A 24,142-nucleotide genomic window follows, 5' to 3' on the forward strand; every position below is an offset into this window, starting at 1 on the left:
GAGGGCTTGCTATGCCTCTGCACTGATGAGGATTTTCCTTTTTTTGTAAGTAATCAGTGCTTCGATCGATTTTGTCTATCCCAGAAAGGCCAAGCACTCCTTCATAGCTGCAAGTTTGGTTAACTTTGAGCGCTGACCACACCACCACCATCTCTTGCAGCTTACGGTGGCCCATGCCATCCCCGTACCCACGCGGGAGGGACTTTGGCTTTGAATGGCTCGATAAGTCACAACGTGGTGTTGGAAGGAGAGAGCCTTGTAATCTCATTCCTTTATGTTGGTCACTCCAGGGCAGAATTCCTACGAGGTGATCAACTTCCTTTCGTGAAGTCACTCAGGGTACGGGAACCGTATAAGCATAGCTTGCAGGCCCCCAGGGCCGCTTCGTGAAGTATTTGCAAGGCTCTGATGACGATTTCCCCTGTAGCAACTGTCGTTTATTTGTTATTGTGCTTACCGAGCGGCTGGTTTGTCTCGGGTGTAGAAGCGCTGAAGTTGACTTGGGCCAGAAGTACCTGCACGAACATGGCGCAGTCGCCAACAACATGCAGCATAGCCACCGACGAAAAACATCGCCAAGCAGATCGGACATCAGCAAGACCACTCTTGTTACTGCACTCTAGATTCAACGTCAGCGTCATGTATTATTCTACTTGCAAGACCAGGTAGCTCAGGTGGTAGAGTATTCATACAGTAGATGAAAGGTCGCGTGTTCAACTCATGCCTGGGTCGATTTCCTTTTTGGATAATTCTTCTCGAGGAAACTTCAACCCAACAATCGCCGATAATTCGTTTGCATTTTGATACCAAGCATCTCAGGTGGTAAAGCAGCGACTTAGGTCCGGTCGCAGGCCGCGTGCTCAACTCATGTCTTGGTCGTTTTGGTCTTTTTACACGTTCTTTCCTTGTTGGCTCTCAGCTGGAGCAAATAGACAGTCAAGTATTACAACACTCAATTCTCAATGCTATTCCAGCGGCATCCCAAACTCATGCCAAGATCTTCGAATGCAGGGGGGAAATCCAATGCCTAAAACGATATTCGTCGCCTTCTTCCAATTTCAAGATCAAACCAAAGAAAGACGAGCGCATGTGCGGCCATCGGAGAATATGTCAATCGCCAACGGCGCTTTGAAACTTGAGGCAACCATGTGAGCGGTGACAAAAAGGCTAACGCATTGCCACTTGGTTGGTCTACCACTGGCGTCGTTCTCGCACTTGAACTCTCGCACGCTAGCCAAACTTGAAGTCAAATCAGTCAACCTGTGAGACGAGCGCTATTGGAATGAAGAGGTTCATATAATCGTTATACTTCCCGCTAGCAATGCGGCGACAAAGGCAAAGTTGGCAACTCCCTACATTGGGTTGAACCACCCCTAACTCCCCGAACTCGAATCTTGGATGTGAGCTGTCCACTCAACGTCGTCGAGTCCATCCCAACGAGTTATTACTCGGGACTTGGAAGCCAGATGGGGACCCATGAAACTTCAATCCAACAACCGCCCGTCGAGATCCTGAAATACGTCGTAAATGAGTAAGTAACCGCCGTGGCGAACGGAAACTCGGGGCTCGCGAGCCCGTGTATCTCCGAAGGCCGCGCAGAGAGCTCGGTCCCGTCATCCCATCTCTGAACCCTCAAAACATCCCATAATCTGGGGTAGAGAAACGCGCTCGAGTCGCAACAGCACCAATCTATCGCGCTGAACCTGGAGTGATTGGGCCAGCCACGCCCGCTATGAACAGTGCGTCCTCCCAGATCGAATAATACTCCATGTCAGCCACCAGCTGTTTGGGTCGTGCGCTGGGCGGACGTCCGACGCGGCTGATCATGCAGCCGACAGCACAGCGCAGGAGGAACAGATCTACGTGGCTCGGAGGCCGAAAAGAACGGCATCGGGACGTAAGAGAACTCCTACAGGAAGACATTGGACGAATGAATTCGTGCAGCGTGAGACAACAATGTCGTGAAACGTAATCGGTCCCGGGGCGTGATTCGTCCCGTTCGTTGAACGCCACGCGCGAGATGGTGCGGTTATAAGCTGCGAACCTCCCCCGCAACTTTATTCTGCTAGCTGAAGCAGACTTACATGTGGTTTCCATCTCTCATACGACGTCAACCCAACTGCCATTCTTATTAGAGATCACATATTACATCTCTCATCCCATATCAGCAACCATGGCCATCGCACCGTCAGGGGTCAGCCGGCCCTCCGAGCTCGCCCACCTCGTCCTCCGCACGAACAACGCCAAGCGGCTCGTTGACTTCTACACCAAGTTCCTCAACGCGCGCGTGGTGCACTCCTCGGAGCTCATCAGCTTCCTGACGTGGGACCACGAGCACCACCGCCTAGCGATCCTGCACGACGCGAGCGCGACGCCGCGGCCCGAGAACAGCTGCGGCATGGACCACTTCGCGCTGACGTTCGACTCGCTCGGCGCGCTGCTGACGTCGTACCGCGCGCGCAAGGAGATGGGCTTCGAGCCGGCGTACTGCGTGCACCACGGCATGTCGACGAGCATGTACTACCGCGACCCCGATGGGAACAAGATCGAGACGCAGGTGGACGCGTACGAGAAGCCTGAGGACGCGGTGGCGTTCATGATGAGCGCGGAGTTTGCGAAGGACCCGCGCGGGCCGAGGTTCGATCCGGACGAGATGTTGAGGAGGTTCGAGGCGGGGGAGGACGAGAAGACATTGATGGTGAGGGGGGCGGTGGCTCCTGTGAGTGAGGTGCAGGCGACTGCTTAAGGAAGATGGGCATTTGACTTGGCATGTGAGGTTGTGATTGAGGGTTTTGCATCGGTGGTCGTTGACGATGATGGCATTTATGATGGGTAACTGAGGGCTGGTACCATAATGAAGATTCAGAATAAAAGCAAGCACTTTTCCATGTCGTGCTCTATCTGGAAATAATGCGATCAATCAGTTGGTCGTTTGCTACACTCGCGGACTTGAGCTGCAGCCGCGAAGGAGACACCTGGTAGAAACTGCGGGCTTTGAATGAAGACTCCTTTCCAGTGCTACACGAGACACCTCAAACGTGTCAAAGCCGGATTAGCAGAGGCCGTCTGTATAGGAGCTTGACAGTGTTTGGCTGTAATAGGATCAATACGATGCCGCAGGAAAGGTTTTGTCAGAGTGATGACCTGCAAAGTTTCTGAGGTTGTAAAGAATGTCGTCGAATTAAGCCTTGAGTTCTTACGGGGTACGCATCACCACTTGCAAGACCAAAGGATACGTTGGAACTAGTGAGTTTGCTGGTTATTATAGTATCAGTGCTCCAGGCCACCAGACATACATGCAGAGCAGCCCATGGACCTTCTCACCCATACCGATGATATAACGCGGGTGAACACTTGGTCCCATGTGCGAGCCAACGGTGTCAAGACAGAATATAAACAACGTTAGCCTCAGCCATTTATGATTTATATGTAAAGACAGAATGTAATTTATACTGTAGAAGCTCAGACAAGTCGCTGCCCAGGTATCCAAGGCTTTCCACTCAAAGTTAAATCAACGTAATCCATCAGTCAGCCGCTTTGTCGTTCAGGTACGGCCAGACCACCCGCCCTCGGAGGTTGCGCGAGAGGGGTGAGCAGGATGATCCGGCCTCCAGGCATCTTTGCAGTGTGCAAATTCCTTCCGTTATCCTAGCCACCCGAGGCCCGAGTGGGCCGGTTAAATCTGGCAGCTGATGGAGCCCCATTGGTTCTTGGTTGCGCTGTACCAGACCGTGTTCACAACACCGGCGGTGCAGCCGGAGCTGCCAGTGAATTGCCAAACCATCTCCCCGTTAACTTCGCCGCAACTGGTGGCGCTCTTGCCACAGGCGCCATAGCCGTTCAGGTTGTCCCACAGGCCGCCACACTTTCCGGGGATGTCGACGACGCCGGTGGCCCGCACTTGCCAGATAGGGATGGCCCTGTTGCCGAAATTTTTGCAGGAGGCCGCGGAGGTAAAGGGCGTCATGGCCGCGACGATCAAGCCAGCTGCGGTGGTGAAATGCATTGTGATGTTGGGGTTTTTGGGCGTCTTGAGTTGAGGAGCTCGAGAAGTGGGAGTTGTCAGGTGAGAAGATGAGGGTTGCTCGTTGTGCGATGAAGTTGAGGTGAGTGAGATGGGTGAATTGTGAGTCGAGAGAGGCAGAAAAACAGTTGTTTATATATCCTGAAGACTTGACTTGCAAATGAGAGAAGCTTCAATGTCTAAGTGATTCCGACTCTGAGTCCCCATACCTCCCCCCAGCCAGAACTCCTCATGCGGTGCCTCGTAACGGTTTTGATCTTTTGTATTGTCGTTTTGATCTTTTGTATCGTATTGCAATTAAGTTTCTCCACATAGTTGTGGAAAGCGTTGTGGATAATTCGGCTGCCTAACGTGTGTCCGGGTTTCTTCAGTCCTCTCAGGGTCCAAGGTCCACCCAGTGGATAGACGATGCTAGACCGCCATTACCACTGATGCGTTTAACACAACAAAGCATTTTTTGATCGTACTATAATAGGGTAATGCGATTTACCAAATATCCTCCAGGACATGATAAATGGCCGTCAATCATTACTTAACTCGGATTGCTTACTTGCTTCGGGCAGCTCGGAGCTGAAGCGCCCTCCCGAAGGATGAAGTTGCGAGTCATGTCAAAGTCAGATATTTTATCATGAGATGCCTCATCGCACAACATGTTCCAGGCTCAGCTATGTTGGCATTCAACTATTCGCTCATGTCGACTCGGGAAAGTTGGCTGCGTTACTAACCATGGATCCTTCTGTTCATCGACTTCTCCTACGTGTCTACTAGTCTCGCTCCTTGTGAGTGCCCCGGTCATACTCGTTGGCTTCGGCCAAGGCGACATTATTTTTAAGGGGAGGTACGCATCTTGCTTTGGGCTTCTGATGGTTCTCGGTAGCTTCATCCCCAGGGGTCACGAAGATATGAGCTGGGAGGAAAAGAAGTTTCTCTTGGTGCGGGTTTGAAGGATTCAATTGAATCTGACAGCATTCTGGAAACTTTATTAAGCACTACTGGTTGCACTAACAGGGGAGTTGCTCACCTATTCACCCGCTGACGCTGATCACCACGAGCTTGGTAAACCGTAAAAGCAGTTATTTCAGGGCGAGGAGCTCGGTAACGTGATTGGACTTGACAAGTTGATCAACAAAGTGTAACGCCACTGAAGAGTGGGCTGTTTTGCGAGCTGTCATGTGGCTTGAGTTCCATCAGATAACCGTATTGGGGCTGTGTCCTAATCTCTTACGACTTTGCAGTCGTCGTATCAAGATAGACTTTGGTTCCATAGTGATGCTTGACAGGTCACCAATCGCAAAGGTTAGAGTTGTCTTGAAATGTGTGCTGAGCCAGGATCGCCTAACTACGGAGTTGTGGCCGAGGGGAGTTTTGAGACGTACAACCAAGCTTTGTTTAGCTTACAAAGAAAAGTATTCAACGAGCAGATGTGTTTTGCGGCGCAGGTAGCGTGCTACATTGATGGAGAGTCCTGGGCACCCTTCACGTGAAGAACACTCATCAGGGCGAGTTCAAAACAAACTTTCTGTGTGAGATTTGCTCGTGCATCAATCTCCACGGTCCATATTCAATTCTGTCATGGAATTTAAGATCAAGACCTCACTGAATGCATCATGGCAGGGGACATGGGTTGAGTTGCACTTTACTGAAGCTCCCCTTTCCAGAAACGTTCTCTGTCAATGTTGTTACTCGGCACAGCTTGCCAATGTGACCCTGCTCAGCATGTGTTTCGCCTCCGCCTACTGCATATGCGGGGTATCATTTGTTTGAAGCTGGGAGTTCCCTGATCAGTTTCAAAGGACAGACCGGGCAACAAGAGTGGATTGGTCGGATTCTGAGACTGATTCAATATCGATGGCATCATTCTCTGCTGATAAAGCTTGGACAAGCAGATGCGAATTTCGAGCTGCATCCATGATTCCATGCAACAATGAAAGACAGATGGGGAAATTCGAGAACAACGGCTGGCCCACGATGGGCATGGAGTTCGGGCGGTACGAGAACGACATCAGCAACAAACTGGTCAACAAGGTTAGCTATGCGTCATACGCAGATTTGCGCTAGCCGTTGCGAAGTTTGTGCAAGCTTGGTAAGCTTAGGCTGGGCTGGGCAAGTCTCAGAAGGCGCCGTTCTCGGAGTTATCGGGGGTTGCAGGCCGCGGTCGTGTCAATGACGAGAGTCGTCTCAAGTTTCGAGCTTGAACCGGGCAATGGCCTGTGTGTTCATGTTTTCTGGTCTGACATGAAAAAGTTGAAAATTTCGGCGGATATTGAAGTTTGTAGGTGAGAGGCTGATCCGAGTCTCTCAACGTTGGCCGAGGCCAGCCACGGAGCATCCGAGGATATCGGAGGCTGCTCTCGCCTCACCGAGCCGTCACCGGTCATCGGTCTGCCATGTGAGTCAGGGTCTCCTCGGTGTGGCGCGGTGAGCCCCGGGTTACCGAATGCGGCATCGGGGCACAGGTGAGCAGACCAATGGGAAGGCTCACATTTAAAGCCGGCCGATTATAGGCGCGCCGGCATGAAGCTCCGACCTCTCGGGGCCCACTGCGCTGTTTGCACTGATGTGACGCTGGGCTCAGAGTGTCCCGCAGCGCTCCCGCCTCCCCCACTTTCGACTCACACTGGGACCTTTTTTTCCCAATTAACAGCGAGCGTCGGCGTGCTTTCTTTCTGCCAATGCAGCAGCCCCAACACTCGTCACCACCACAAACTGCACCTCATTCAACACCAACGTACTCTTTTCCTTGGGTTTTGTTTTTCCTTGACGTCCTCGCGGGTCCGGATAATGCCAGCAGAACCCATTTAGCCGCGCAACGACGCCTCATGTCTCGCCGAGGGTAAGCCAGCAGCCAAGAGCGCAAAGAGCCGCCGTCGCATGATCGAATCCCACCATTTGTCAGCCCCAAAGCGTCCCGAACTTGTGTCACACCTCGAGTCGATTCCCTCAGATCCAAACCTTCGTGATCCCTCTCCTAGCCGCCGCCCCTCGACAACCCTCGCCGCACAGACCGGCCCACGAAGCCAGCCATGGAGATGGAGCACTTCTCGCCAGCAAGCCAGCAGTCGAATCCCACGACTCCCGCGACCACAGTCAACAACAACCCCCAGCACTCGCCAGCCTCTCCGACCACCTCTACAGCGCCAGACTTCCCCGCCCTCAGCCGCCATGGCGCAACGTCTATACCCCCCGACCAACCTGTTGCCATGACGGCGTCGGGCCAGCCTGCCCTCAATCCGCGCAGCTGCGTCACCTGCCGAAGGCGAAAGGTCCGCTGCGACAAGCAGATGCCGTGTAGCAACTGCCGCCGCGCCGTCATCCAATGCATCTTCCCCGCCCCCGGCCGCGCCCCCCGCCGACCACGCCCAAAGGACCCCAACGCCCCGCCAAAGAACTCGACCGAGCGCGAGGTGGAGCTGATGAAGCGGTTGCGCAAGCTGGAGGGCATCGTCGAGGAGCTGAGCGGCCAGATCGAGGTGGAAAGCGGCCCCGGAAGCAGCGGCGGGCGCCAGAACTCGAGCACTGGTAACTCCCCGGAGACCACAGGTCACGAAGCGCCTTCAGAGCGCGGGAACAGGACGTTTACTGCTGCGCAACTCAATGCGATAAAGGAAGGAATTGTGGACGGGGCCGCTATGCAGAAGAAGTTGGACGCAATCGAGGAAAAGACGAGGGGCATGGAGCCCAAGGCCGCGAGCGTCAGCAAGTCATTTGGCCGTTTGGTATTGCACGACAAGGGAAAGACAAGCCGATACGTGAGCAGTGCGTTTTGGTCCAAGCTGAACGATGAGGTGAGTCGGTCGAGAGCCGTTGTGTTTCGTTAGCTGACGGGTGTGTTACAGCTCGACGAGCTTCGAGAACGGGCGCGCATCCTCGATGAAGAGTTCAGCGACGAGTCTGACCAGGAAGATACGCCCGATCACTCGCCCCTGCACGCCGTCGACGCATCGACCGATCATCACGCATTTATACTGGGATACCGATCGTCGGACGTTGACTTGCGCAAGCTGCATCCACTGCCGTCGCAAATACCCTTCATGTGGCAGGTGTACCAGGAGAACGTGGAGCCATTGCTCAAGATTCTGCATATCCCGACAATGGAGAAGCTCATTCGAGACATGCGACGCAACATGGACGAACTTACGGCCGGCCACGAGGCTTTATTGTTTTCCATCTACTACGCCGCCATTACGTCCATGGAAGACGAAGAGGTTTGTGCCTCTCTATCTAGCACACTGGCTCCAGCTAACCACCAAGCTAGGTCGAGAAGAACTTCGGTTCCAAGAAGGACGAGATGCTGTCGCAATACCGTTTCGCGCTCGAACAGGCCCTCGCAAAGGCCAATTTCCTCAATACCTCGGATATCGTAGTGCTGCAAGCCTTCGTCCTGTTCCTTACCCTTGTACGCCGCCAAGACGACACCAGATTCTGCTGGACGCTCACCGGGCTTGCAATCCGCATGGCGCAAGGAATGGGCATCCACCGCGACGGAACAAACTTCAACCTCCCGCCTTTTGAAACAGAAATGAGGCGCCGCCTTTGGTGGGCCATCTGTACCCTCGACCTGCGTTCCGCCGAGGAACTGGGTAGCGATCTTACCATTATCGACCGCTCCTTCGACACGGAGCTGCCGTCCAACCTTAATGATTCGGATATCGATCCAGGAATGATTGACCCGCCAACCCCTCGCCAAGGCAGGACGGATTGTGCGGTTTCATTAGTTCGTTACGAAATTTGCGCCTTGTCGAGAAGGCTGCATACTGTTGGTTCGGCTATGGCGGGTGTCTGCCCGCGCGATGCGTCCTCTACTCTCGAACAGCGCGAGAGCAAGCTAATCGAAGTTTACAACCGCGTCGAAGAGAAATTCCTGCAACATTGTTTCACGGATGACGACCCGCTGTTCTGGATGGCGGCCATGATCGCCCGCGTGATCATGGCCAAGATGAGCCTGGTCATCTACCAACCCATGCTATTTCCCGGCAACGGGACCGAACTATCGGGCGAAATTCGCGACAGACTTTTCGTGTCAGCAATCGAAATTGTCGAGTATAATTATATCCTAAACACTGACCCTCGCTGCCGACAATGGCGGTGGCTTTTCCAGACGTACAGACAATGGCATGCCATTGCGTACATCCTCATGGAGGCAGGTCGACGCCCGTGGTCTGCCACCTCTGAGCGGGGCTGGGAGGCAGTCAACAAAACCATTCGATTTGACCAGGACCCCGGTGAAATAGCAAAGATGGCAGACCACATGGCTGTGTGGATGCCACTGCGAAAACTCAGCGCGAAGGCCACGAAGCATCGTGAGGCAGAGATTGCTCGGCTGCGAGCGAACCCTGAGGCCGCCCGCCAACTCGACGTCGACGACCGCATGGATACGATCCCGGCCAGACTGGGCCCGGTGCCCGGCATGGAGAGCCAACAACAGGCGATTCGCACACGATGGAGGAAGCTCTGTGGGGTTCGGGTAGATTTGCCCATGACACAACCGCCACCTGCCGAACGGAGGAATCCGAGTAATGAGAGGTCCGCGGTGGACCCATACCCTCAACCCAAACCTACCGAGGAGCCGCCCGTCAACATGTTCCCCGGCGAGGTGGTTATGCCCGACGAAGACTCGGAGCTTGATACGGTCATGATGTCCCGAGCAGGCTTCACGTCCAGCGAGATGTGGGAGTATATCTACCCCACGGCGCAGTCCATGGCCGCAGACCCGAACAACACACTTTTCCCACCCAGCGCGATCCAGCCGCCGGCATCGCAGCCACCCATGGTGACGACGGCAGTCCCCACGCCGGCGATTTCCAACAACACCCAAATGACCGACGCCGAGCGGAGGCAGAGGCAGCAGGCTATCGCCGCCACGTCCCAGCCGCAGATCGCGTCGTCCCTTAGCGACAACCAGCCGCCGTGGCTGTGGTCCGACCCGTTCACGTCCATCAACAACCGCTTCGACGACGTGCCAATGGAAACGATGGATGTCAACATGGATAACCTGGACGACTTCAACTGGCAGAACTGGCAGGAGAGTATCAAGGGGTTCGAGATGGACCCGGAGAATATGCCGGCCAAGGGGGCCTGGTAGAGGGGTGTGAGTACTTTGGACATGTCTCCTCTCATGCGACGGCCCTTGGAAAGGATATGTAATGATACCCACTGCAAGCAGAGGTAATGAATGAATGACGAGATGTATTTTTACCATGTCGATGCCACCTACAACGCCTAATCATATGTCGCCATAGCTTCAACTGATGCTACTCCCCCCAAACTACGCATCCACTCATGGCCCTCTCTCCTCTACTACCTATCCCCTACAAACGAAAAGACATTACGATCCCTAAGCAAAAAGCAAAAAGAACTGGACGATCAGGGAATCGAACCCTGGACCACTCACATGCTAAGCGAGTATTATACCACTAAACCAATCGCCCAATGTTCTGATTTCGCCCGGACTTGAACCGGAGACCTTCAGTGTGCCAGGCGGGGGCATTCGGAGAATGCGCTCGACCTGTTAGACTGACGTGATAACCAACTACACCACGAAACCATTTCTTGTTGTGGAGGAAGCAGGGGGAGATGGCTTTGAGGGTGGGCGACGGGAGGGCGACGGGAACCCACTCTACAGCGGGACTGGTCTGCAAGATGGGTTAGTAGAAATGCAAAGTGGATGTTCGAACGTGTATGAGGTTTCGGGGATTGTGGGTGTGTGCGAGTTTATATAGTTTTAGATGTAGAATAAGAATGAGTAAGAGGGTTTGGAACTTGAGTGAGGTGGAACGAGGCTCGCAGGCGTTTCTCGCGAAATAGCAGGCAGCCATAGTGAGCCTGCCGTGGCGGTGCGGTGGTGCAGGGGGGCTGGTTGCAGTGAGGCACACTCGGTCTCTCACTGGCCCAATCTCACTGTCCTACGGATGTGACTCAGTTAGTTCTTTTAAACCTCAACTCATCCTCTTCTCTCTTGGCACTGATCACTCAACGTGCCTCCGTCTCATGCTTTTTATCTAACAAGGTGGTCTCCGGTGAAAAGATGTCTGTCTCTACAATCAACCCCTTTGCGAACCCGCGCATCGGTGTTGCGGCGATTGTCCAGCGCATGGATGGCAAGATTGTGGTCGGCAAGCGGGAGAGTAGCCACGGCGCAGGTAACACCAATCCCTTCACAAATCCCAGTTCTCGAAGATGCTCTGAGGATTTACTTCTTGCTCTGCTGGCGCTCAATTTCTTTTGCTTGTACTCTCATTCTGCTTACGATCACGAGACGCTGACGGTGCTGCGCAGGTACATGGCAGCTCCCCGGCGGCCACCTCGAATTCAAAGAGTCCATCTTTGGCTGCGCGGAGCGCGAGACGCTGGAGGAGACGCAGCTGAAGGTCAAGGCGAGCAAAATTGTGGGCGTGACGAATGATGTATTTGAGGAGTTGGGAAAGCACTACGTGACGCTGTTTGTGAGGTGTGAGATGGAGGATGAAGCGGCTGAGCCGGTTGTGAGTCCACCCTTTCCCATCTTATGTTAGGTTGTTTCTCTGTGTTTTTGCTAACGATAGGCAGAATCTGGAACCTGAAAAGTGCTCAGGGTGGTACTGGATGTCGTGGGATGAGGTTAGAGAAATCAACGCAAAGGCGAAGGAGGGGGGTGGGATGAAGCTTTTTATGCCGTTGGCGCATCTTGTCGAGGAAAATGCCGATATTGAGAATGCATATGATCTAATTTTCCCATAGAATAAGACATCTATAGATTTTTGCCCAATCCCAGCTTTCTGTGCAGGCAGCCTCAAACCTGCAGTAAAACCCAGCAACTTATAGATCAACAAACCCTCATATCTCTCATGAGTTCTTGGCCTCTGCCAAATCCTCATCCGTATTCTTCGACGCGTTCCCCGAGAGCTACAATCTCAAAAGTCAGCATTATCCCCTCACAATCACGACATACCAAACTCACCCCAATCAGCATCCTCTTATCCCCCGGCACAACCATCTCAAAAGCATCATTAATAACCCCATACTCAAAATACCCCAGCCGTGCAATTGGGTTAGTCTTCCTCACATCAATCTTGCCATCCGTCAACGCCCACTCGTCCACATGCACCCCCACCACCCTTCCAAACACCACATCCACCGTCCCCATCGGGCCCTTGCCCGGCAACCGCACCGTCTGCACGTACTCGCACTCGAACCGCACCGGCGACTCCTTCACCATCGGCACCGGCACGCGCAGCCCGCGCGAGAAGGTCTTGGCGAGCCCGGCGCGCGCGAACTCGTCCTCATCGGGCGCCACGGCCTCCGCGGTGACGTTGACGGCCTCGCGCAGCGCGTAGGTGCACAGCTGCCAGCAGAAGACGCCCGTGGCCTCGATGTTGTTGACGGTGTCCTTGCGGGTCTGCGTGGCGTCGTCGGGCAGGGTCTGGTTCGCGGAGAACATCACCATGGGCGGGTCGAAGGTGACATTGGTGAATTGGGAGTAGGGCGCGAGGTTGTGCTGGCCGGTGGGCGAGGTGGTTGAGATCCAGCCGATTGCGCGGGGGACGACGCAGGCCTGGAGTGGGAGGTTAGTGAGTGAGATGGAGATTGGGAGGGTGTGAGGTTTTACTTTGAAGGGGTCGTGGGGGAGACCGTGGTCGTTTACGCCTGGGTTGTAGTACATTATTGCGGTGTTTGCGGTTCTGGGGAGTCTAGCGGCTCTGTGTGTAAGTGACAGACGATCTTTATCGGCCGGTTTGAAGCTCACTGCGGCTCACTCGTTCTTGGCGGGATTATTTATCATAGAACATGGAGAACCAAAGTCCCGTTGTGCTGACCTCGGATCCGGATTACGTCACTTGTGAAGCACGGTCGGGGAGTTCGGAGAGTATGCGCTCTCGGTGCTTTCGGCTCCTCGGCACGTTTGACGGCGGAAGGAATTGGGACTTTCGATCGAAGGAATTCGCTTCAGTCAGCCTTGTTTGATACGGGTTGTGGTATTACCTTAGATCTTTAAGCTTGATCCGATCCTGTATCTCATCACCCCTGACCGACAAACGCTGTTCTCAGCTCGCTGAGCGGCGTCCACCCGCCATGAACATTGCACCATCGGGTCTTTGGAAAGGAAAATGAGTCCATTCATATAGTGGTGATGGCTGTCTCCCCTCCCGCAGGCTATTGCTGTCCCACTGCTATATATTACTACCTCCAGTGCTTCCTTCGTGAATACAGCTGCCAATTGATTCTGGCCTGGTCTGTAGCCTAGAAACGTAGTAAGACTTGTCTAGCGCGATGTTGCCGTTGAACGCATCAACTTTCTTACCGTCGTGTGGTATATGATGCTACTCTTCGAATAATCTTAAAGAAATTTTACTACTATCCTCGGAGAAGAATACAGAGTTAGGTATAGAGTATGGTAGTCTACTTCATGAAAGAAACTTGCACCTGACTTACTTTGGCTGTTGGCGATCAAAACCTGGAGAAGTCACTATTTCAGGAGAGTCAGACGGGGATGTCTTTCTCTTATGGCCAGGAACCTCGCATCCAGTATGCCTCCACATCACTCAACGACGCGAGGCACAATAATGAATCGATATCGCGATCGTTAAAAGGCCACATGAATCCCAGAATCATAGACGAAATCTTAAGTCGAATAGAAGACAGGTGTGGAGGCCTGCGCAGATACGGACAGAGATCCCCAAAATATTGACATAAGTGATAGGATAGAGCGATTTGGAATGCAGCGTTTGTCTAGCTACTGGTATAAGCCATCGCTCTTATGAGCGTCGAAACTATTTACAGTATTTCTGGCTCAAATCCTTGAGCTCTGTCGTCTTTGAAGGAGTATAGGAGCAAGATGAAGTTCACTTGCAGCCCAATTCATCTGAATGTCTTTATGCCAACGCACTTACAGATCGCGGTATCTCTCAAGACTTGTAAGCTCCGATGTGCGCTACAAGATGCATCGACTTGACCACGCCGTTTGGGATGGCGCAAATTGAAGAGGCAAAGCCTTTGTTCGAAGCACGTTGCCTTGGTTGAGTAGGCACTTGCCGGTGACAGTGGATGCATTCGCGGCCAAGTAGCAAAGTGGCGTGGTGCCACACGTGCGTCTTAGCAGCTTGAGTCGGTGAGGCGTTACCACGCTTGCGTTAGAGCGCCGGGAGAATGAAAGATGGCGCTTGACTAATGAGCACCGCAAAAGCCGTACTGTGAGGCGACAACTGCCGACTTCGATCGCCTCCAACTGCCGAATTCCATAAATCCCAATCCGGCTTCTGTGCATGGCGGTATGCCCGGATCATAGTTCCGTCGATTTGGCCGCTGATAATTCGCAGTGTTAAACATCATCACGATCGGCGCGAAGAGGATCGATCAAGGGAAGACATTGTTTCCTGATGATATTCATTGCTTATGATGAGTCTCATTGCTTATGATGAGTCATGTTCTCATGGTAAGAAAAGTACAGAGTAGCGCTTCCTATCACGCAGTATTGCTCTTGTTCGCAAAGAACTGGACACTGAAAGCCGTCTCTGTATGAATCCCACCAGGTCTTGTCCACCAGACTGTTGTGTAATTAAGCCACCCGGGTCGGACGCCTCCGAACCCACGCGATGCTCCACACATCAACCCCGCGTTTAGCTCACGATAGCGTCCGCTGGTCCAGGCCGGTCTTTGTCTTCTGAATAGGTTTTCTTCACTACAACAACCGTGCTCGCACCTGAGTCGCTCGAAAGTGCATGTCAGAGAGAGACTCTCGGTCTTATTCTGTGTTAGCTTTTTTTCCGGCTTCTTGTTTCTGACTCGACAATCGACCCCTCAGCCAGGTTGTTTTAGTGTAGGGGATAATTAGGGTGTCCCGCGTGGTGGGAATCAAAACGGAACGAGGTGCTCGCGCATTAAGATCAACAACGTCAGTAACCAACTTAAGTCCTGCCGCTATCATAATCTTCGCATGCCTCTCTTATTATTACTGGCCGTTCGAAGGTGATTTATTCAGGCCACGGCCAGCGACTTCGTCCCTTTTTCTTGTTTCTTCTCTTTGACTCTCTCCCGCATTACTACCATCATTATCAGCGATAGCAGCAGCGGCAGTATCGCTTGCAATGAGACACTTGCTATGGCTCAGCCTTATGGCCACTTCCTGGGGGGCTGCCCAAGGATCCCTAATAGAGTATGCAGGTGTTTTGCCACAATGCGGGGTGGGTTTTGCCATGGCTCAGCTTCATGAAATGGTGCTAATATTGTTATCTGCACACAGCTAGAGTGTATCCTGGAAAAGCTACCGCTGTCGGCTTGTAACGTCGCGACAAATGACACCTGCATATGTAGTGATGATAGTCTGCGAAAGAGTATGCAGACGTGTCTTCTCCAGCGTTGTGACACAGTAGATGCTATAGGTTGGTCACCCACCCCATTCGTCACAGCTACAACTGACAACCTCTCAGACGTTGCAAAGATAGAAGCAAAGGCATGCGGACGGCCTATTCGTACCCGAAAAGCAGATATTATGGCGCCACTAATTCTTCAAATTGCTGGGATCCTGGCGGTCCTTGTAAGGGGCTGGCCCCTAGGCTTGTTCAACGTAGAGGTGCCGTCGATTGACTATTCTAAGCTGAAGAAGGAAGAAAGGACTTTACAAGAGTAGGCACCTAACAGCGGTGAAGCAGACCGGGTTAGGCGGTGTACTGCAGCAGAGTAGTGGGTCCAACGGAGCCGGATCTCAGTAACTGCTCCGGCAAAGCCGGAGATATCAATCCAAGCTCTAGCCCGTGACAGTCCTGTTGCGATTATACGCGAGATGTACGATGATGCCTCGACTCGAAGCCGGCGACTGGATCATGATCGTCTGCGGTGTACGTCCGATCTTGAGACACTTTCCAGCAACTCATCCGCTGATTAATCCTAGGCCATATTCATCGTCTTAGTCGTCATTGGTCAAATTGGTATGTCCTATGGTCTCACCATTCCAGGTCCTTACTGACAATAACCCAGCTGGAGCGTTAGCTTTTGGAGAAGACATATGGATGGTTGAACCAGATAAGCTCACGCTCGGGTTGAAGGTATGGAGACCTACCGCCTCAAACTGGACATCATGTTGACATTTACAGCTCTTCTTCATCGACGAACCCCTTTACCTAGCCACGATAACTTTGACTAAGATATCAGTACTCATCTTTTACCTCAGGATATTCCCAAACAAGTCCTTTCGAAGGGCAACTTACGCGACTATCACATACATCGTTCTATCAATGACGGTGATCCTATTTTTACAAATTTTCCAATGCACGCCGATTTGTTTCAACTGGGATGGTTGGAAAAGAGACTTCGGCACATATCACTGCCTGGATCTCCACAGACTGGTCAATATTGCAGGGGGCCTTGGCATCAGCCACGATCTTATTATTCTCGTCTTGCCTCTTCCGCTGCTGTGGGGATTGAATACCTCCAAACGCTCAAAAGTCGGCATTTCGCTTATGTTCAGTCTCGGGTTATTCATTCTCATCACTGCCTGTATCCGGCTTCACTACCTTGCCCCATTCACGCATTCACTTAACCCGACCTGGGACTTTACGGATCCCCTGATTTGGTCAGGCATCGAAGCATCAGTATCGGTCATTGTCGTATGTCTTCCTGCGATTCGGATCTTCTTCAAATACCGCTGGTCCAAGTTATTCGGTCAAAACGGCACAGTCCGCGGGGGCATGGCACCCAGAAGAGGTTTGGGTGCGGTACAGCGGAAGGCTCAGGATACAGAGTCAGCTGAGAGCAAAGAAAACGCAATAAATGCGAGAGATGAAGAGGTTGCGGAGGAAGTGTACGCTACGGAAGTAGCGAGTGTTGTGAGTGCGGAGGACAAGAAAGATTTTGTCTTCTCTTTTTAGTCCACAAGGATGGATGCAGATGAGAGCGAGCTAGAGCTAGAGCTCGAAGAGGTGGTTCCCGGAGAGGTTCAGGGGCCGGTGAGGTACCCAGGTGGAGCTTATGCGAAGGAGAGGAACTAAGGATATCATATCGTGCTGGGCATTAAGTCAAATATTAAATATCTTGAAGGGTATTTCATTGTCTTATTCTGGATGCTGATGCCATTTCGGAGATGCGGCTGGTGCTTTAGATCCTTTTTGCCCCCTTCCCATGCTGACTGCCTGAACATAATCCTTCACGACCGCTCTCCTGATATAGTGTCATCCAAAACAGTTTCTCATGTTGCAACATTTGAGTATTACTACGGGCACAAACCAGCAAGATAACTTCATTCTACGTAATGCTCCTTGGTCCTTTTCTCAGCGGCGTTGAGACATTCCTCGGTGACGGCTGTGTCTCGGGGGATTAGCTTGACCTTAAAGTCCTTGGGGATCGCCACGAGCGCCGCTTTGAACAGGTTGTACTCGACGTAGTCGGTGTTGGGAGGCTCTTCCTCGCTCGCTATGATCTTGTACGAGGACAGCAGGCGGACCAAAGCGGCATATAACAGGCGCTGGGCGATATACTGACCTGAGCAACCACGAGAGCCAAGCCCAAAGCTTAGATGGCCGACGCCGGAAACATCTTTCTCAGTGGGCGGGTCGATCGAGGAAAGCCACCTCTCCGGATCGAATTTGCCGGCATCTTCACCGAAGTAATTTCTGTCTGTGTTTCTTCATCGTTAGATTCAACGAACAATACGATGGTACTCGGTATTCAGATAAGGAGCAAACGAACCATGGTTGCCAGCTTGAGCGTTGACAAGTATCATCGTCTTGGGCGGGATGACGGCGCCGTTCCAGTTGACCTCCGTGACAGTCTTCCGCGGCAGACTCATCGAGCTGACAGTGTAATACCTTCCGGCTTCCCTGATGATGGCGTTGATGTACGGAACCTTCTCCTCGGTATAGCATGCATTCCATGCGTCTTGTATGTTTGGGTAATGCCTCTTGATATCCTCATAGGCGCGGTCTTGCCACAATTGTCCCTCTTTCGTCGAAAGCGATCCGATGGTCGACGTCAGAGTCCCGGGGATGGTCTCAAAACCACCAGACACAAGCGACAAGCAGATGGAGGACACCTCAACGCCCGTTAGCTTCGTCTCCTCGTTCTTGAGGATTGCAGCCGAGATGCAAGGCTTGTCGGTGCCGCGCTCGATCATGGAGCGGACCTTGTTAAGGAGATGGTTGAGATACGCATCGCGACGCTCGCGGAGCTCTTTGGAGCGGCGGCTTTTCTCGTTGTTGGGGAAGTAGCGCATGATCGGAACATAGTCTTGCGTGTTCTCGGACGCGCTGCGGAGCAGAGAGATGGCCGAGCCGACATGCAAGATCTCGCGAAGGAGGTCATCGTAGACGGCGTCCATGCGGATGCCGTAGCAGAGAGTGAGGGTCGTGTTGAGGGCGTAGCGCTGGATGTAGGGTCGAACACTTATCTCGAGCTCGCCGTTGCGGGAGTCCTTGTGCAGGTCGCGGAGGATGCAGTAGCTCTCGAGGTCGAACATGGGGTAGTAACTGCGCAGGGCCGGCCGACTGAGGGCAGTGCCCGCGGCTTTGCGCTTCTTCCGGCAGGAGTCATCCCAAGGGGAAGAGCCAATGGTAAAGCCTTGGGTAGAGCTGATCAGGCCGTGAAAGGTGTATAACTTTGGCCGATCAATAACGGCGTTCTGGTGGCCGATGAGGAGTTGGCGGATGTCCTCGAAGGAGTTGAAGACTACGGCCCTGGTGTTGCCGAGTTTGATCTGAAATACGGAGGGGTTTCCTTGCCGCCACCAATTTTCGCATGTTGACGCGTGGTCTTCGCCTAGCTTGAGAAGGTGCCCGAACACCGGAATCGAGCCGGACATCTCCGGGAGGCCCTTGATGAAGGGTATATCCGTACCAAAGGCAGCCTGTCATGGTTAGTGGTCCCCTCAACAGGCGACGGAAACTCAGACAGAAGGATGCAGAGGAACGAACATTGTAAATGAAATAAGGTAGTAGCAGGATTGCGATTGTTGTTAGGATGGACGCCAGAGTTGGAGGCCTCTGGAGGTCCAATACGAAGGAAAGTTTCGCAGAGTCTGAAGCAAACATGATGATCGTTCTGTCTCGCTGAGGCTCCCGGCAGTCATCCGTGCTTCAACTCTCAGAATTTGGATTCGTTTTGTTATGAGCTGTTTCCCCTACGGGGATGATAGCACTCATCGATTATGCTAGGGTGTTCAGACGGGGCCGACGTCACCGATGTGAGGGGACCTAGCGGTTGGGTATGCCGATGCATAGGGTGCGGGGGGCTTATCGCTTTCGGCCAGTGCCACCAATTAGATATCGGATGATTCACTCGTGCCCTATCTAGGCCGTTGCTTACCTTATCTATTAACTCCTGAAATAACATCTGTATCTTAAAGAACAGCTTAGATAGACTAAGGCTCTCGTTTCACACAAGATGGATACGGCGAGTGCGTGATTATTCTCTCTCCGTATTGGATCAGCCGGGCCGGACGATGACACGGCTCGGCCACAGTGGCGGTGTTTGTGTTGGGGCTAGCACTCTCATTTTTGCGACCTCACGGGATTCCTTGGCGCTTCAACTACGAACCAAGACCGAGAGCAAAACCGGCCTGGAAGGTTATTGCGGTCCTCACGGAGCTTTCCATACAACGAAGGCTCCATTAAGCTCCCTCAGCTTTTTCTTTGCTAATTAGTCGACCGCCTTTACAGATACACCGCCCCGTCGAGTCAATTACCATGCAATGCTGTTAACTAGGAGGGGCGGAAACAGTGATTGCTCACCATTAAGGAAACCCTCCACCGGCTTCCCTAGGCATGAGATTACGGAAACTCCATAACCCACACTGCTACTCTGTGAGACGGTGCTTAGCAGGATGAATACGGCAAGAGTACTTCAGCCATCCAGTCTGTGGATTGCAAAGTCCGGGATCCCCAAGTTATATAAAAGTGGTTAGGTCCGTCGGTCATTTCGTGCTCAGACTATATCCGTCAACATCACTAAACTAGCCTCACCTTCAGCTTCAAGACTCCATCAGAAAGCCTCACTCACCAGCTTTTCTCTACGTCACCACAACATATACAACCTCACTATGCGTCAATCCAGCACCATCGCTTTTATGGCCGCCTTGCTCGTGCCCTTCGCTGCCAGTCAGTGCATGGATCGGTCCGCTGACTGCGTAAGTGGAAATTGAGAGAAAACTTGTGGAAATAAAAGTTTCAGTGCAAGCAAACGTACTTTTTTTTAGTACCCTCTGGCCATTTGCAATAGCATGGGCCCATCGCAGGTTTGCGGAAACACAGAGAGAGTCCAGGGTGAATGCGTCAAGGTCACCAATGAAGAGCGTGGCTACGTTGCTGTAAGTACTATCTACCGCGCTAAGAACATCACTGATGACATCTGTAATAGTGCCGTTGCTGTAAAGCCTGATTTCATCTGGCTTCATCCTCATGCTTCACTTAGGCCTTGACAAGACTCCTTGATAGGTGCTAAATTAGACAATTACAGGCCAGGCTGTATAAAGATCAGAAATCGCACACACTCTACATATATACTCTGGTATTCGGCATGGACAACCATTGGCGAACCCATTTATTGCCCCACTCCATGTCTGACTGGGAAACTTCGCGTTCCTAAGAGCTTTCTCCTGACTGCTCATTGCCTCGGAAAGGGAACGAGGTTGGCAACCATAGTCAAGGAAGACTGTCACCAATCTTCTCAATCTATGACAGAACGTATCCGGTCCGCACAACCGCCTTGTGCTGCGGATGAGAACAAGGCGAGAGCAAGTGGGATAATATCTGCTAGAACACCTAACTTTCCAGCAGGCCATAACAACAGACCTCGAAATCTCACATGGCTTATGTGAAGACCTCACTGGTCATAATGGTGGAGAAGATGTTGATGACGATGATGAACATGATGATATAACAGCGACTGACGCTGATGGAAACAGCGACCTTAAAGACCTGCGTTGCGCGCTAAACCTACAACTATATCTATCACCCTGCCATTAGAACAAGATTTAGTGCTTTCCATTCACCCCGTTCGTGTTGTTGCCATCTAATAGTTTAAGAACTTCTTCTGCAGCACGATCACGGCCTGCACCTTCCGGGTGTCGCTTCGCAAGTTCTTGGGCTCTTCTGATCATGTCCATTGCCTGAGGACCTAAGAGAACCTCTTCAAGGCCCTTGGCAAGCTCCTCTCGCTTCCATAACGGTCGTGCGGTACGGCTCGCCCACTTGCCGATGCCCAGGTATTCAGCGCGCAGAGCAAAGTCGTAACAATCAGCCCATCCTGGTAGGATAACTTGAGGGATTCCACAACTATAAAAAGAATGCGTGTTAGCTCTGATGAGATCCAAATCAGGAGAGGATGGTCACATACCATATCGCTTCATGGAAAGAGTTGGATCCTCCGTGGTTGACAGAGCAGACAATGTGGCCAGATTGAAGCAGAGATTTGGGCTCAGCAGTAATCCAATCCACAATTCTGACGCGGTCTTGATCGATCTCAGACTCGAGGATATCCTTGATTTCTTTCCAAGGGCCCTCAAAGCCGGAAGTGTCTCCCTCTGATGCTACCCTAGGCATCTTCCAAATGAGTTGCAAATTACTGAGATGGGAGGTTTTTGCAGCATCGAACAAACTGCGGAAAGCGTAGGCCACCTCTCTTGCTTTGGCAACATCGAACGAACGATGTGTTCCAAGGTTCATGTAAACTGTCGGGCCGCGATCGAGCCAAATTGCGAGTTCCGGATCTTCGGTCGAGATAGGCGCTGCAGGTCTTGTAATTGGACCGCAGGGGACCATGAAATCCGGAATGACGTCAAATGGAAAGTCGATGTCCGGGCTGTTTGCGACCATCACCCGAATCCCAGGTGGCGGCGGAGCGAGAAGACCAAGTTCGTTGATCGTGATGAGTTGAAGCCCTCGACCCAGCTGTTCGTTCATATGGTTTATGCAACGCCCCCGTCTCCTACTCGTGAGTATGGCTATCATCGCGACTACGTTATAGAATATGTTTAGCGGGATCTGGTGAAGAGGCACCGGGTATGAAATGGCGGAGTTGAAACTGGGCCATGTTAGCAAAATGATTACTCGAATGAAAGCTTCCGTCTACGAGGCGTGACTTCCGTAGACTGACATGGGATATTTCCAAAGACTGGGCAATCCTGGTTGCGCAGATAGGGCAAATTCTTTGATCGTGTTCGGGGCCAGGACTATCCACGGTGTTTTTGGGCGGAGGTTATGGCAAAAAGTAAGGGCAGGGGCGAAGAAATTTTCAACGACGGTTACGTCTGGCTGAACCTCGCCCCATACACGCTCGACGTCCCGATAGATTTCGACAAACTCCTCTGCGCTCCACGGGAGAGTTATTCCCGGAAGGACAGACAGCATGCTGACCATGTTGGGGATTGTCGGATCGCACGCCCAAGAGTCGAGATTGGGGTTACCAGGTCTCTCCATGGCTTCCCAGTGAGATAGCCCGACCAAGTTATGGGCCTTGATAGATTCTGCAGCTGCGGATCCAAGATCGTTGGATACCTGCTTGATGATGCGGGAAAGCTGGCCTTGCATGCCCGGTTGTGAGGCGACATGGATTTCTACGTTGGGGTCGGCGCGGACCAATGCGTAAATGGTTGAAAGGACGACATTGGCTTGCCCGAAGTCGCAGTCCGAGAAGATTAGGATTTTTCGTTTGCCGGGGTTGGACATGGTGGGAAATTTCCAGTCGGGTCGGGGATGATATGGTCATAGAATCTCAAAGACAAAGGCACCCTTCGGGTCTTTCGCGGGGGGTTCGGACCATTTTGTATGTCGTCGCGCCTGTGCAGGTGTGAGAACTGGGACTTACCCAAGGGGCCTGGACTGAAACGTATCTCGCAAATCAGATTGAAGTTCCCTGCTTCCCATTGGGGACCAAAGTCCGAGCTGTTGATGATCGTCAGCATGAATAAGTAAGGGTCCATGTTGGTTCTCTGCGGCTAAGTGACAAAAGTCCATTTCGCTGTGGATATGGTGGGCTTTGCGCTGCCAACAGACTGGCCAGATCAACATAAAGGGGCCGTCGTAAACGGGCCGGACCCGACGGAAATACGGGACATGCATTTCGATGTAACTCAGAATGGCGCGCGATAAGCACTAGGCTGCGAGATGGAAACTCCCTTGAAGGAAATTCGTACGACACGTCGGCAGAATTGGCCGCAAGGGTGACCTCGGATTACCGGCTTACATGTACGTTCGCAAGTGGATACTGGAGCTATGCGTGACCTTCGCGATGTCCTTGTTCCTTTTGAGTCCGCTCATGGGTGTTGCACTCCACCATCACCATGCGATGCTGTCGTTGGTGTTCATCACGATCTTTGAGCCGCAAGAGCTATCTCGCCAAGAAGTCAAGAAGTCAACAATCAAAAAGCTACACCCACTAGAGTCGGCAGCACGAGTGAACTAAACATCGAGATCAAGGTTTACTATGGCAAGCAAAACTCATCAACATAGGTTGCTGAAGAGCTCCTGGTCATTCATTGGGAGCTACACGAGCTTTTTGTTGCCGCTACCAATAAGCAAAGACATTTGATTCGGTGCTTTTCAGACAGCTAGAAGAACACTTGATCTAGCGCATTGACGGCAGAACCGGTACTATTATCCTTGGTACAAAACAGCGAGACCTCGTGTGGACCCTGCTCATAGAGATCGAAGATCGCCGTGGTCCAACTTTTTAACTGTAAATTGTCGCACCGTGGTCGCCAAGAAGTGTTGGCAATCTCAAATTCTGACTAATAGTCATCTAGATAACAACGTTCCATGATACATATGCTAGATGCACGCGGTATCGGACTTACCACACGCTCCGATAACGAGTTGGGGTACTACGTAACTTTGGTCCCCGATTGGCACAACTCCTCAACTCAACGTGATAAGCCTCACACAGCACGGAACCAGCGATTTGTGATGGCATCGGTTTCGGCCATCGTGGCTTTGGCCATACTTGCGGCTTTCTTGGCCAAATGCCTTGTCTTTGACTCACTTCTGCTGAGTCCCTTGAGGCATGTACCGGGGCCGAAATCGTTTGCGTTGACGAAATGGCGACTAGCCTATGAGGACTGGAGGGGAACCCGAACACGTACGATCCATCGATTGCATCATAAATACGGTCGAGCCGTCCGAATCGGACCTGAAGAAGTTTCTTTCAATAGCTTGAGCGCTC

General features: G+C 52.3%; 9 protein-coding genes across 9 annotated transcripts; 5 read left to right on the forward strand and 4 right to left on the reverse strand.

Moving 5' to 3' along the window:
- Window positions 1-2,173: 2,173 nt before the first annotated feature.
- Window positions 2,174-2,746, forward strand: CGCA056_v010077 (Biphenyl-2,3-diol 1,2-dioxygenase 2; the record flags this gene model as incomplete). Its single annotated transcript, XM_037325324.1, has 1 exon — window positions 2,174-2,746. The coding sequence occupies one exon, from the start codon at window positions 2,174-2,176 to the stop codon at window positions 2,744-2,746; it is 573 nt and encodes a 190-aa protein (XP_037177286.1).
- A 930-nt stretch (window positions 2,747-3,676) lies between these two features.
- CGCA056_v010078 (uncharacterized protein) lies at window positions 3,677-4,006 on the reverse strand (the record flags this gene model as incomplete). Its single annotated transcript, XM_037325325.1, has 1 exon — window positions 3,677-4,006. One exon carries the CDS (start codon window positions 4,004-4,006, stop codon window positions 3,677-3,679), a length of 330 nt encoding a protein of 109 aa, XP_037177294.1.
- A 3,041-nt stretch (window positions 4,007-7,047) lies between these two features.
- bik5-1 (Bikaverin cluster transcription factor bik5) lies at window positions 7,048-10,106 on the forward strand (the record flags this gene model as incomplete). Its single annotated transcript, XM_037325326.1, has 3 exons — window positions 7,048-7,809; window positions 7,861-8,229; window positions 8,280-10,106. The coding sequence occupies 3 exons, from the start codon at window positions 7,048-7,050 to the stop codon at window positions 10,104-10,106; spliced, it is 2,958 nt and encodes a 985-aa protein (XP_037177293.1).
- Window positions 10,107-11,048: 942 nt separating this feature from the next.
- On the forward strand, window positions 11,049-11,740 carry NUDT1 (Nudix hydrolase 1; the record flags this gene model as incomplete). The annotated part of the gene is made up of 3 exons (XM_037325327.1): window positions 11,049-11,163; window positions 11,300-11,505; window positions 11,570-11,740. The coding sequence occupies 3 exons, from the start codon at window positions 11,049-11,051 to the stop codon at window positions 11,738-11,740; spliced, it is 492 nt and encodes a 163-aa protein (XP_037176707.1).
- Window positions 11,741-11,845: 105 nt separating this feature from the next.
- Window positions 11,846-12,662, reverse strand: ywrF (Uncharacterized protein; the record flags this gene model as incomplete). The annotated part of the gene is made up of 3 exons (XM_037325328.1): window positions 11,846-11,905; window positions 11,961-12,554; window positions 12,609-12,662. The coding sequence occupies 3 exons, from the start codon at window positions 12,660-12,662 to the stop codon at window positions 11,846-11,848; spliced, it is 708 nt and encodes a 235-aa protein (XP_037176708.1).
- A 3,127-nt stretch (window positions 12,663-15,789) lies between these two features.
- CGCA056_v010082 (uncharacterized protein) lies at window positions 15,790-16,863 on the forward strand (the record flags this gene model as incomplete). Its single annotated transcript, XM_037325329.1, has 4 exons — window positions 15,790-15,834; window positions 15,888-15,924; window positions 15,974-16,041; window positions 16,090-16,863. 4 exons carry the CDS (start codon window positions 15,790-15,792, stop codon window positions 16,861-16,863), a joined length of 924 nt encoding a protein of 307 aa, XP_037176705.1.
- Window positions 16,864-17,231: 368 nt separating this feature from the next.
- Window positions 17,232-19,017, reverse strand: phacA-1 (Phenylacetate 2-hydroxylase; the record flags this gene model as incomplete). The annotated part of the gene is made up of 3 exons (XM_037325330.1): window positions 17,232-17,608; window positions 17,681-18,833; window positions 18,901-19,017. 3 exons carry the CDS (start codon window positions 19,015-19,017, stop codon window positions 17,232-17,234), a joined length of 1,647 nt encoding a protein of 548 aa, XP_037176706.1.
- Window positions 19,018-20,024: 1,007 nt separating this feature from the next.
- Window positions 20,025-20,402, forward strand: CGCA056_v010084 (uncharacterized protein; the record flags this gene model as incomplete). Its single annotated transcript, XM_037325331.1, has 2 exons — window positions 20,025-20,111; window positions 20,181-20,402. 2 exons carry the CDS (start codon window positions 20,025-20,027, stop codon window positions 20,400-20,402), a joined length of 309 nt encoding a protein of 102 aa, XP_037176711.1.
- Window positions 20,403-20,957: 555 nt separating this feature from the next.
- Window positions 20,958-22,650, reverse strand: sdnJ-1 (Glycosyltransferase sdnJ; the record flags this gene model as incomplete). The annotated part of the gene is made up of 3 exons (XM_037325332.1): window positions 20,958-21,258; window positions 21,320-22,006; window positions 22,055-22,650. The coding sequence occupies 3 exons, from the start codon at window positions 22,648-22,650 to the stop codon at window positions 20,958-20,960; spliced, it is 1,584 nt and encodes a 527-aa protein (XP_037176712.1).
- Between the last annotated feature and the right edge of the window lie 1,492 nt (window positions 22,651-24,142).

Source organism: Colletotrichum aenigma (genome assembly GCF_013390185.1).
Source record: "Colletotrichum aenigma strain Cg56 chromosome Unknown KSG_Cg56_contig06, whole genome shotgun sequence".
NCBI classification, from domain to species: Eukaryota; Fungi; Ascomycota; class Sordariomycetes; order Glomerellales; family Glomerellaceae; genus Colletotrichum; species Colletotrichum aenigma.